This window comes from Mytilus californianus, unplaced genomic scaffold (assembly GCF_021869535.1).
Source record: "Mytilus californianus isolate M0D057914Y unplaced genomic scaffold, xbMytCali1.0.p SCAF_5, whole genome shotgun sequence".
NCBI classification, from domain to species: domain Eukaryota; kingdom Metazoa; phylum Mollusca; class Bivalvia; order Mytilida; family Mytilidae; genus Mytilus; species Mytilus californianus.
The window spans coordinates 100532289-100544461 of NW_026262701.1; the positions used below are offsets into that span (position 1 = coordinate 100532289).

General features: G+C 31.0%; 1 protein-coding gene and 1 long non-coding RNA gene across 3 annotated transcripts in view; one reads left to right on the top strand and one right to left on the bottom strand.

Annotated features, from left to right (window-relative positions):
* LOC127702113 (uncharacterized) overlaps positions 1-8682 on the top strand; it is a 55048-nt gene extending 46366 nt beyond the window's left edge. For both annotated transcript variants that reach the window (XM_052206180.1, XM_052206182.1), the window contains 6 exons: positions 598-716; positions 1281-1430; positions 2745-2886; positions 3469-3711; positions 4323-4485; positions 5742-8682. In XM_052206180.1, coding sequence (XP_052062140.1) covers positions 598-716; positions 1281-1430; positions 2745-2886; positions 3469-3711; positions 4323-4485; positions 5742-7078 — 2154 coding nt within the window. In that variant the 3' untranslated portion in view covers positions 7079-8682. The remainder of the gene's footprint in view (positions 1-597; positions 717-1280; positions 1431-2744; positions 2887-3468; positions 3712-4322; positions 4486-5741) is intronic.
* The window catches only part of LOC127702195 (uncharacterized), a 305823-nt gene that overhangs the window by 127572 nt on the left and 166078 nt on the right, over positions 1-12173 (bottom strand). The window lies entirely within an intron of this gene.

A 12173-nucleotide genomic window follows, 5' to 3' on the forward strand; every position in this document is an offset into this window, starting at 1 on the left:
CAAATAAAGAGTCTAAGGCAGATATAAGTACGCTGATGTTGCACACTTCGAATGATGCACTGCCAATTTAACAGTTTACGTCAGAACTTCAAATTTGAATCAAAGAAAGTTTAATATCGTTTTTGTTAATGTCAATCATTGCCATTGGGATGGCCAACTAGCCAACTGATTACCATAATTGCCTTTTGTTTATTTTGTCTTAAGGGATTAAAATCGGGATAATATATAAAATGTCCAGCTGGCTAAAAATAATTTTGGAAGCCCTGATTTAATCATGGATAAAGATAAAGTGTAAGAAGAAGCAATTTTAACATGCGCACATTAAAGTTTATAAGGGAAAATATCTTGCATTCAAAGGGATGTTTTTTCCTATCAGCCTCATTCTTCCAATGAAAATACATGATACAAAATATCACATTTTGCTGGACAAGCTGGAAAGTTTAAGGTGACACAGAAGTCTACTCTTTCATATCGAATGTCTGATCACATATCTGTACTTATATATTAATATTTGACCCATGAAATACCAAGGTTTTTAATTAACCAAGTTAAAAATTTGACAATAAGAATGCCTAACTTGTTTGAAATGTTCTGTAGGGTGAAGTAGGAAAAGAAATGTATATAGTTAGCCAAGGAATAGTAGAAGTTGTTGGTGGACTTGAAAATTCGATTGTGTTTGCAACTTTAAAAAATGGTTCAGTGTTTGGCGAAATTAGGTAAATTTTATTGCATGACATATTTTACTGAAGATGTGATCTTCATCTACTGTCTCTGTAAATCTTCAAATTAAGGTGATTTAGAATAATGTAAAAAATAAAAAATAATTTAGTTATGACTCTAAGACAAAAAAACTTGTACATTTTGTAGTATTCCACTATGTTAAATTTGATAGCTTAATCAATATTTGATTGGTTGAGACCATTCCACGTGACATTGAACAAAACTTCATATTCCACTCTGAACATTGGGACTTCCTTGTGCGACGTTACGCGCAGTTAATGTGAGTAATGTTTTGAATGTTTTTAAATTGGTAAAATAGACAATCCAAATACAAAAAAATGAACATAATGATGTCACTTTTCAACTGTCAACAAAATTCAGTTGCTTTGTCATTTTTAACTGCAAATGAATAAAAGGAGATATGTGGTATACATCAATGAGACAGCAACCCAATAACACAAATAAAATTTAGAGAGAGATTAATATTATGTCTAATACATTTGACAATATTTTGAACTTGAATTTTCTCTATTGACTGGATTTAAAGCTTTTACTTTCAGTTTGTTATCAGTGGGGACAGAGGGTAATAGAAGAACAGCTGATGTCAGGGTCAAAGGATTCACTAACTTGTTCATGCTGAGTAAAGCTGACTTTGAGTCGGCAATGAGTGAGTTTCCTGCAGCACATACAATGTTAAAGAAAAGAGCTAGGTGTGTATAGATCCTGGGCTAATTCTGTATTCAATTTTTTTTTATATTATAGGATTTTTGCAAGAATGCTGGTAAATATTGTTCTGAGAAGAAATTATTTTTAAATATTTATAGATTATCGTTGATCATCTCAACGAGATTGATTTTCTCGCTTGAGACGGTACGGCGAATGTGAGAAAAGTAATCGAGTTGAGATGACCAATGATAATCTGTTTATCGCTATTTTACCTATGACGACGTTGTCAATTTCATGTCAATTTCATTAGCAACGCCACGTGCCCCCTTAGTTTCTAGCGATAATTTTTCATATCACTCGACTCCGCTGGGAAAGGAAATTATCAGTCGGCAAGATCAAAGGAAAATTTCGTAAAATAGCGATAATAAATGCTTACTTTTGGTTTCATTTTACAGGAAGTATTATGTTGCTATACAGTCAACCAAAAATGTGTTAAATGTTTTCAATTAAAATGAATATAGATATATATGGATTCTCCTTTAGTTGTGATTTGGTTTCAATATTTCTTATCAAGATAGTTTAATTTAAGTATTCAACATGTGAGCCTCAGTGGGCATATTACAATCTAACAGTTAACTGATGCTGGTAAAAAAAAATATTGTAACTGATGATCAAACATATGGATAAGGATAATTTGTTTCTCTATTATGTATTTCAGTCTTTCAAGCGTTAAGTGTAGATTTTTAGACAACAGTGGATCTGTTGCCAAGGAAACTTCCAATATTGTGACATCTTAATGAATAAGCTACCAATCATGACACCTTAAACTTTCTGTTTTTTTGCACGAGACAATTTTACTCACAAGGTTTAAATTGGTAAGAATGGGATGTACATCATTGAGACAGCAACCCTGAAACACAACAAAATTAGAAAAGACATTTAGAGAGCAAAGAAATCTGTATTGGGGTAAATAAAGCTGTAGGTTTTTTGCCAAATTTCTTTAAGTCAATAAACAACATGAACAGGTGTATTTAGACACTGCTAGTGACTACAATATAAGTATACCAAGAGTAAAATAAAAACCTAAGGAACTGATCAAATTTTAGACATTCTTATAAAAGGAAAGTGTCAAATGTTACCGTTAAAACCAGCTAAAATAAAAGGAATTTATAATATAGAGTGATTTTTATTACTGTACAAAAAGTGAATGGAAATCCAGTGCAAACGATGATTATTGAAGATTTTAAGTGATCTTTGGGATGAGAAATAAACAAACGATGTTGTGGTTTTTACTTTGTAATATTCCGTAACGATATCTGTATATCATCTTATATACATTTTTCGTTTCTTAATTATAGAAAACTACTAAGACAAAATGCTAAGATGACTAAGAAAGAAAGTGAAAGTTCTCTTTGTGGAAGTAAAGTGGATGTTGAAGAAATTTTTCACCCACCAAAGGAACGTAAAAAAACACCAAAATTACTACAGACTGTTATGCAGGTAAGACCAACATATCTGCAGGAGCCCTGTAGCAATTTTGATTGTTTATAACTACTGAACAACTGAGTTGAATGCTGATTATTAATATTATTGTTCATTATTTCCAGGTTGTTTCAGTAATAAAGCCACAATCCTTACTTCTATTATTAGTTCAACCTTATAGCCTTCTGAAACTCTAAAATTATAATTTGAACAGGTTATTTCCATTGTTGGGAAGTAAACCTGCTTCATGACAATGAAGCTCAATGAAGAGTCAAAGATTATTAGTTTTTAATCCCCGTTGATTTAAAGATAATATTTGGTTGATAAAACTAAAAATTATTAATGGTCTTCCAACATACTTGTAATCAAACTTGATCATAAATCTGGAAATTAATTGTTTTCTATTTTACTTCTCACCATTGTTCTGCACTGCAGCAAACCAGTATTTACACCAGTATACTTCCCAACAAGGGAAATGGTTTGTATTCAATTGTAATTTTGAAATTAGATTCAGGCTTTCGGAAGTGAGTTACTAGAAAGTCCTATAGCAACCAACATCCTTATTTGAGAATGTAATGATTTGAATATATTTCATTATAGGTGATGAATCCAGCGTCCCAAGTCATTAAGAAATTAGGATCTTCCTCTGATGAGATTCAAGGTCATCAAGGGGAGATAACTAAGTCTGAGGATGTGAACTCAAGTGAATTTATAAAACCAGATGGCAACAGCTATAGTGAAAATAACCACATACAAAATGTAGATGTAAAGATGAATTCTGATGATAATCAGATGATTGAAGTGAAAAAAGACAACTTACAGGAGGATGGAGTTTCAAAGAAGGTTGGTTAATATGAAAATTGCTGAAGAACAGACGAGAGAAAATTATTTGGTTTAAGAATTCTTCTACAGAGCTGAAGTTGAAAACATGCTTGATGCAGTGGTTAAAACAAATGCAATAGAAAGGACTGAAGTTACAGAATACCTTTAGTCCCATTAATTCTTAATCTTGAAGATAAAGGAAAGTTAGAATATTGAAAAAATTAAGAATGTGGTTGGGAAATTTTCAGTCAGTTTCATATAAATGAAAGCAGAATTGTGGTAAACATGAATGAAACAGCAGACCTACAACACAAGTCCAACAAAAATAACAACTGTAAACATCATATTAGAATTTCTACATAGTTACTTAACAATTCCAAACATGTTAATATGGAAATAAATACAAATCAAATGTTTTATTTTACCATTCAAAAACCCATAGTGGGAAAGGACAATTTGATAATAATTATAGATCAAGACATGCAAACACATATGTTACAACACATAATAAGGCTTATAAAACGAGTGTATACCAAGATAACCAAATTAAATTCTTTTTATAATACATAGCTAGGACAACTTAGGTTTGACCATATCCCATGTTTTAATGAAGTTTTATAATTCCCTGTCAGGAGGAAAGTAGATCTTTAACTGCACAGGAGGTTGAGGATTTTTATGATGAAATACTAAAAGCTACAGAGGGAAATCCTAAAACATTTGATGAGGCTGTAATGGGCACAAAGAATCAACTAAACAGAGATGGAACAGCACACACAGATGACAGTGTTGATTCGGGTAATCATAAATAGGAGGTCTAAGTCTTTAATAGATAATTGGCTCTTACATCACCTGACACAAAGGGTCAGTTTGAGCTGTTTCCATTTCTTTGCATGTGTTGTAAACTTTTTCTCAGAAACAGCTAGGTCAGTTAAAACCAAACATTTTAAGGGGTCTGCTTTGAAAGTTATGTTAAACAACTCTATCGTCAAACCAACATGGTCGTTATTGCTTAAATCAGATTATTAATGCTTTAAACTGTTCACAAAAATATTTCATTGACCAAGATCACCATTTGCTTTGCATGGAATTGTGAACTTCTAATTTCAAGATTTCATTATTTAATAAAAAATTCAATGCAGCATTTTGAAAAAAAGGTAAAATAACAAATATACCAAACTCCAAGGAAAATTCAAAACGGAAAGTCCTATATCAAATGGCAAAATCAAAAGCTCAAACACAGCAAACAAGTGGAAAACAACTGTAATATTCCTGACTTGGTACAGGCATTTCCTTATGTAGAAAATGGTGGATTAAACCTGAATGGTTGCAGTATATATGTAGAATCACTGGAAATATGCACACAATCATCATGCCAGATGTTTAGTTGCATATTCAGTGAACTTTAAAGCATCACTTTTCATTAGTAATGTTTTAGCATATTAAGAATGTCATTCGTGTTGTTGTTAGCTCTTTAAAAACACTACCGTTTACATAGATAATAGTTGGTTGGTTTGGCATAACCAAATGTTTAACAATTGAACAAAGCTAGTTGGTAGATACAAACTACTCTTGTCCTGTAAATGCTTCAGAAAAATCAATGGCTGGCAGGTTTGATTTAGTATTATTTTATTATTTGTTTATTTTTTTTTAAAACCTACCAAATTCCACTTATAGAATTTCATGGCAGTCTGTTTTGTTAATGGAGAAAAATATGAATGTCCGTTCATTGAAAAATGTTAAATTATGCAAGTCTTTCATTTGTAAAAGTTGTGAAAAAGAAAAAAAAAGAGTTATTTCCCTTTAGTTTATCAGCCTAATCTGTAAAATACAAGTTTCATAATCTTTCAACATATGGTCTTAAGACAACAATACTTAAAAAAGCTATAAAATAAATGAATAGTTTTCAAGAAATTTTAACTTGCAGTGATGTTAGAATTGATACAGTGTTGAAAAACAAACATGATTACATATAAGGGGATAATATATCCCTATGGGACATAATTTTAGTTCTTTTTTTAACTACTATTTCAATATTTTTTTTATTTTTCCAGGTGTGCATGTTGCCAAAGCAGCAAGTCCCACAAGTAGTATCAAAACTATTAGCAAGAAGGCTAGTAAAGAGTCATTTTTCACAGTATCTACAGAAGATACAGATAATCAAAAAGGAAAAGTGGGATTGTTGGCAGAATTCTTTGAAGATGATATACATAATGATCTGACTAATAATGAAAATCAAACTAAATATGAAATGGAAACTTCCAACAGTGCAGCAAAAAAACAAATTCATAATGAGGCTCATAAAATTGTTGTGAAACCAGTCACGAATGAATCAGTAAAGAAACAGGGATCTGAAGTTATGAACAGAAAACCTTGGAATTCACCAGTTAAGAAAGTTACAAATCATACTAACAATAGTTCAAATGTGTCGAATATAAAACCCACAAAAGATTCAAAACAAAAAGGAAGTGATACTACAAAGAAAGTTGAAAAATCAGATAAACAAACTGGTTTATTAATTAAACCTGGATCAAAAAGACCTACTATAATGGGCATGAAATCTGCAAGGAAAATAACACCTGAAATTCGTATTGACAGTGACCATATTACAAAACCACATGTAAAGAAGAAAACAGATAATAAGTCACCTTCTAAAAATGTTATTTTGACGAATTCTAGCAAACCTTCACAAAAACCGTTATATGATCCTACTAAAAACTCTCAGAAAAAGGATTCAGGATTAAGTATGAAATGTGATGAAAAGAAATCTGATTCTGTTGGAGATACAGATAGTCAGCTGGAAAAAAATATATTTGAAATTCTAGACTCGGATGAAAAATCTGATGGTGATAAACATGAAAGAAATGAAACAGAAAGTAGTAATAAGAAACAAAGTTATGAAAAAGAAAATAATAATCATGAATGGAAAAAACAAAATGATATTGAACAGAAAACTTACCTAAACCAAAACTATGAACATCGCATTTCAAAGATAGAAACCTCTATAAGTAGTTTGTCAAGTGAAATAGAAAAGGCAGATGCATTACTGAGAGATCTATGCTCTGACGATGATGATGATTTGATACAATATGAACGAAAAGACGAGCTTAATCAGTCTAAAGGAAACACTCACACAAAACCACCATCACAAGGCAAAATAGACGTTGTTGAGGCAAAACAACCTGATACTGTCGCCTTTACTATACCTGCCAAAAACCAAATAACATGTTCCGTTGAAGTTCATCGGGAAAAGTCATTGACCCCTCTGGACATAAGGGGTGATATAATTACACCTATTTCTTTGACTGAATGGATTGAAAATGCTAATGAATCTCTGAGGAAAAGAAAAGAGAGCTCAACATCTAGTATTTTTCACGAAACTGGAGTTTGAAATTATTACCATGAATTATCACAGTTACAGAAATTGTTTTTAAATCAAAGTGCAATTCTGTTGTAGGCAAAATGATACAATAGAGATCTTTATACATTGACTTTTCCCTAAAATTTTGACAGAAAGATATTGTTATCTGCACTCCCGAAATTTGTAAAGGATACATGTATATGCTTTCATGACTTAGTTTACAAAGATATTGTTATCTGCACTCCCCAAATTTGTAAAGGATACATGTATATGCTTTCATGACTTAGTTTTTTATTTTGGCATGTCTACATTAACTTTGCAGTATATTCTTATGTAATAATGTCTTGCTGTCTCTCCTACCATACATCAGTGTCAGGTATTGGTACTTAGTGATAATAGGAAAATAACCAAAGTATTCATGCCTAGAGTTTATTCAGGGAACTGATGATAATTTCAATGTATTATCCAGGATATTAAACATGATAAATTTATTATATCTGTTAAACCACAATGCTTTAAGGATATTTGTTTTTGAGTTGTTTTTTTTTTTAGATGTATACTTTAATTTAAGAAAATATGAACAAGTTTAGAATCATATATCAAGGTTGCTGTACACAATTTGTTAATGCATTGTCTAGGAAAAATTCAGAGGAGTTTGAACATATTAAGGAAATGTTGAAAAACTGATTGCAGTTTAAGAATCTTGTAAAGTTATAGGATATAATGAACATTATAAAACGAGAATGTTTTTTAATAACCTGACATTTTACAATCTGAATACTAAAAAAAGAGTCTTGATTATATTTCAAAACCAGGATCTTATTTTATACTAGAATTTTTTATTTTTGTTGTATTTATGAATTTTACATAAAATTCTATCTAGTCAATGGTGGTTTTTATACATAGAGTCTGTTGTTAACTTAGTACTTAAGTTATTGATTTGTTTGTTACATAATTTTGTATTGTTACTTATATTTTTATATGTCATGTGCAATATTGTTTCCTCACATACAATATATTTTGTCATTCCAGTGCAATATTTACTTTAATTTTTCCTGCTCTTTTTAATATTGTCATATTATGTATTGCATCAGTGATCTATCCCATGTTAGAATTTATCATATCCAAGTCAAACTACTTTAATACTTGTGTGCTTGATAAATAGATGTTTGATGTATACAAACTTCTCTTGAAACAGAGAGTCAATTATTAAAATGGTAGAATTAATTTATTTTATACAAGGCACTTGCCTTATACTATTTTTTTTTACCAGTTGATCAGTTTGAAGACAAAAAATCAAAAGTAATCTAAGAAACCAGCATATAAAAGGTCTTCAACAAAAAGTCCTATACAATATGTCAAGCTGTTGTTATAACCAATTTTCTTCAATTATTGCTGGTTCTGTAAACTATACCTTTGAAAAATTCCACTGATTGATGCAAACATTGTATATGGCCACCATCATCACACATAACTGAACATTTGACAATGAAGACATTGATTCTGTGTGATGAATGAAGCTAGGTGATATTTACAGATTCAAATTCAAGCTATAAGTGATCTCTAAAGCATTGTTTTCTTTTTGTACTGTTATATATTTATTGTTATTTAGAAATAAACCAATGTTTATTACAGTGTTTCTTTCCATCAAGGCATTTATTAGTTGCTGCTAAAACTTCTCTGAAAGTTACTCAAAATTTTCTAGTATAGAATTTATTTCACCGGCTATTTTTAAGCTAGTTATTATACGCCCGTCAAAATTTTGACGGGACGTATTATGGTATACAAATGTCGTCTGTCTGTCCGGCGTAAACATGTCGCACCGTAACTTGAGAACGACTTATCCAAATTTCATGAAACTTAACATAGTTGTTTCTTATGATGGTCAAACGATCTGTATACTTTTTGGTGAAAATAAGATTAAAACTTTTTGAGTTACGGAACTAAGTAACTAAAACAGGTGTGTGTTTTTTTTCACATATCTCAAAAACAATTTATGATTATTGCTTAAAACTTTCCACACTTCTTAGTTATATTAATGTTAAGATCTGTATACTTTTTGGTGATGATTCAAAATTTAATTTTTGAGTGATTGAGTATTTTTTTTAAAAAGGGGGAGGGGTTTTTCACATGTCGCGCCGTAACTCAAAAACAATTTATGATTATTGCTTAAAATTTTACACACTTCTTAGGTATATTAGTCTAAAGATCTGTATACTTTTTGGTGATGATTCAAAATTTTATTTTTGAGTTATTGAGTATTTTGTAAAAAAAAGGGGGAGGGGTTTTTCACATGTCGCGCCGTATCTCAAAAACGATTTATGATTATTGCTGAAAATTTTACACACTTCTTAGTTATATTAATCTAAAGATCTGAATAATTTTGGGTTTTGATTCAAAATTTTATTTTAGAGATATTGAATTTTTTTTTTTTTAAAAAGAGGTGTTTTCACATGTCGCACCGTATCTCAAAAGCGATTTATGATTATTGCTTAAAATTTTACACACTTCTTAGTTATATTAATCTAAAGATCTGTATACTTTTTGGTTTGATTCAAAATTTTATTTTAGAGATATTGAGTTTTTTGTAAAAAAAAAAAGGGGGGGTTTTCGCATGTCGCGCAGTATGTCAGAAACTATTTATGATTTTTGCATAAAAATTCACACACAAGACGACGGGCGTATCATGTGCTCATGGCACAGCTGTTTATTATTTGAAGGATCCAACTCTTAACTCAGTGTCTTTTCCCTCCCCTTAAATCTTTGATAGACGTGGTACATTATTTCACATGTATTTGTTAATTCTTTAATGTGTCTGTACATACATCCTGCTTAAAGTCTGGTACACTTTTTATTGGGTGCATTTTGAGAAGAGATATTATTCTTTGATGTTATTCATTATTTGTTGCAGTTAATGTCACAGTATCCAAATTGCACCCATTTAGCAAAAATAGCAGTGGAAATCTTACAAGTTTTCTTAGAGACTAATCAATTTTTATTTTTATGTTTTGACATTATGCACGTCTTTCAACAAAGCTAAATATATTTAAATATACACAAAATTTTCACAGTATATATCAACAGATGAAGCATTCACTGAAAAAAGTAAAATCTACAGATACATCGCCATGTGACGACAACAAAAAGTCAACTTTTAAAAATGAACAATTAAAATATATTACAGGCATTCATTTCTTAAAAAATTCGTAAGGGTTCCGCGGAACCCAGTGTCTCGCCTACTTTCTGTTAATCACAGACTCAACAAAAATGAGGAAGTAAATCAATAAAAATATTCCTCTTGATACTATCTTTTGATTGTAAGAAGCTTCTGTCCAAGTTTGGTAAAAATCCAGGATAGTTTATGAATCTAATAAATGTTTAAAAACTTTAACTGCAGACTGAATGTAATGTTAACTGGAAGAAAAACAAAATTTCCTTCTAGATACTAGCATTTGATCATAAACAAGCTTCTGTTAAAGTTTGGTACAAATCCAAAATAGTATAAGAAAGTTATTAAAATTTTAAAAACTTTAACCACAGAGTGAATGTGTTGTTTCCTGACAGAAAATCTAAGTCCATTTAAAAGTAAAATACTGAAAAAATGGATTTATTATTTTACAAAATTTCCTTCTAGATACTAGCTTTTGATCATTAACAAGCTGCTGTCCAAGTTTGGTACAAATCCAAAATAGTATAAGAAAGTTATTAAAATTTTAAAAACTTTAACCACAGAGTGAATGTGTTGTTTCCTGGCAGAAAATCTAAGTCCATTTAAAAGTAAAATACGGAAAAAATGGATTTATTATTTTAAAAATTTCCTTCTAGATACTATCTAATGATCATAAACAAGCTTCTGTCCAAGTTTGGTAGAAACCCAGGATAGTTTAAGAAAGTTATTAAAATTTTAAAAACTTTAACCACAGAGTGAATGTAATATTTCCCGGCAGAAAAACTAAGTCCATTTATAAGTAAAATACGGAAAAAATGGAATTTTATTTTTACAAAATTTACTTCTGGATACTATCTTATGATCATAAACAAGCTTCTATCCAAGTTTGGTAGAAATCCAAGATAGTTTAAGAAAGTTATTAAAATTTCAAAAACTTTAACCACAGAGTGAATATTTGTGGACGCCGCCGACGACGACGCCGACGGAATGTAGGATCGCTATGTCTCGCTTTTTCGACTAAAGTCAAAGGCTCGACAAAAATGAACAGTAAGCATGGACTATTGTCAAATTGTTCTAAATATTTGGAGAAATAAAACAAAACATCAGTTATTTATTTTTTTACAGATGTGAATTTAAGCATGAATGCAATTTGGGTACTCCTCATTACAGAATCATGGGCCCAAAACAAGCATTTTACTAGTTTCAGGATAATAACTTGTGTATAAGTATTTTGATTGCTCTGAAATTGTACCACAATGTTAAATACCACAAGTAAAAGGTTGGGATTCATTTTGGGGGTTATGGTGCCAACAGTTTAGGAATTAAGGGACAAAAAGGGGCCAAAAACAAGCATTTTTGTAGTTTCCGGACAATAACTTGTGTGTGAGTGTATGGATCACTGACATTGTACCACAAGGTTCCATATTACAAAGGGAAGTCTGGGATTGAGTTTGTGGGTAATTGCCTCAAACATGGAGGAATAAGGGGCCAAAAAAGGGCCAAAAACAAGCATTTTTCTAGTTTCCAGACAACAACTTGTGTTTAAGTGAATGGATCTCTCTGAAATTGTACTACAAGGTTCCATACTACAAAGGAAAGGCTGGGATTGAGTTTGGGTGTAATTGCTCTAAGGAGGGATTAAACAAGTTTGGGGGGGGGGGGGATTTTTTTTCCAATTTTTTTAAGGGGTTCATATTTTTTTTCAAAATTTTTGAAAAGTTTCAAGAAGAAAGAAGAAACCTTCAATTGCACAGTATTGCGCAATAGATTTGTAAGATCTTTGACCACATTTATTTTGTGTCAGAAACCTATATTATGTCAAAAATGTGATCACAATCCAAATTCAGACAGTATCAAGCTTGAATATTGTGTCCAAATTTGCCCCAACTATTCAGGGTTCGACCTCTGCGGTCGTATCAGGCTGCGCTCAGCGAAGCATTTTATTAGCCCCTGGAT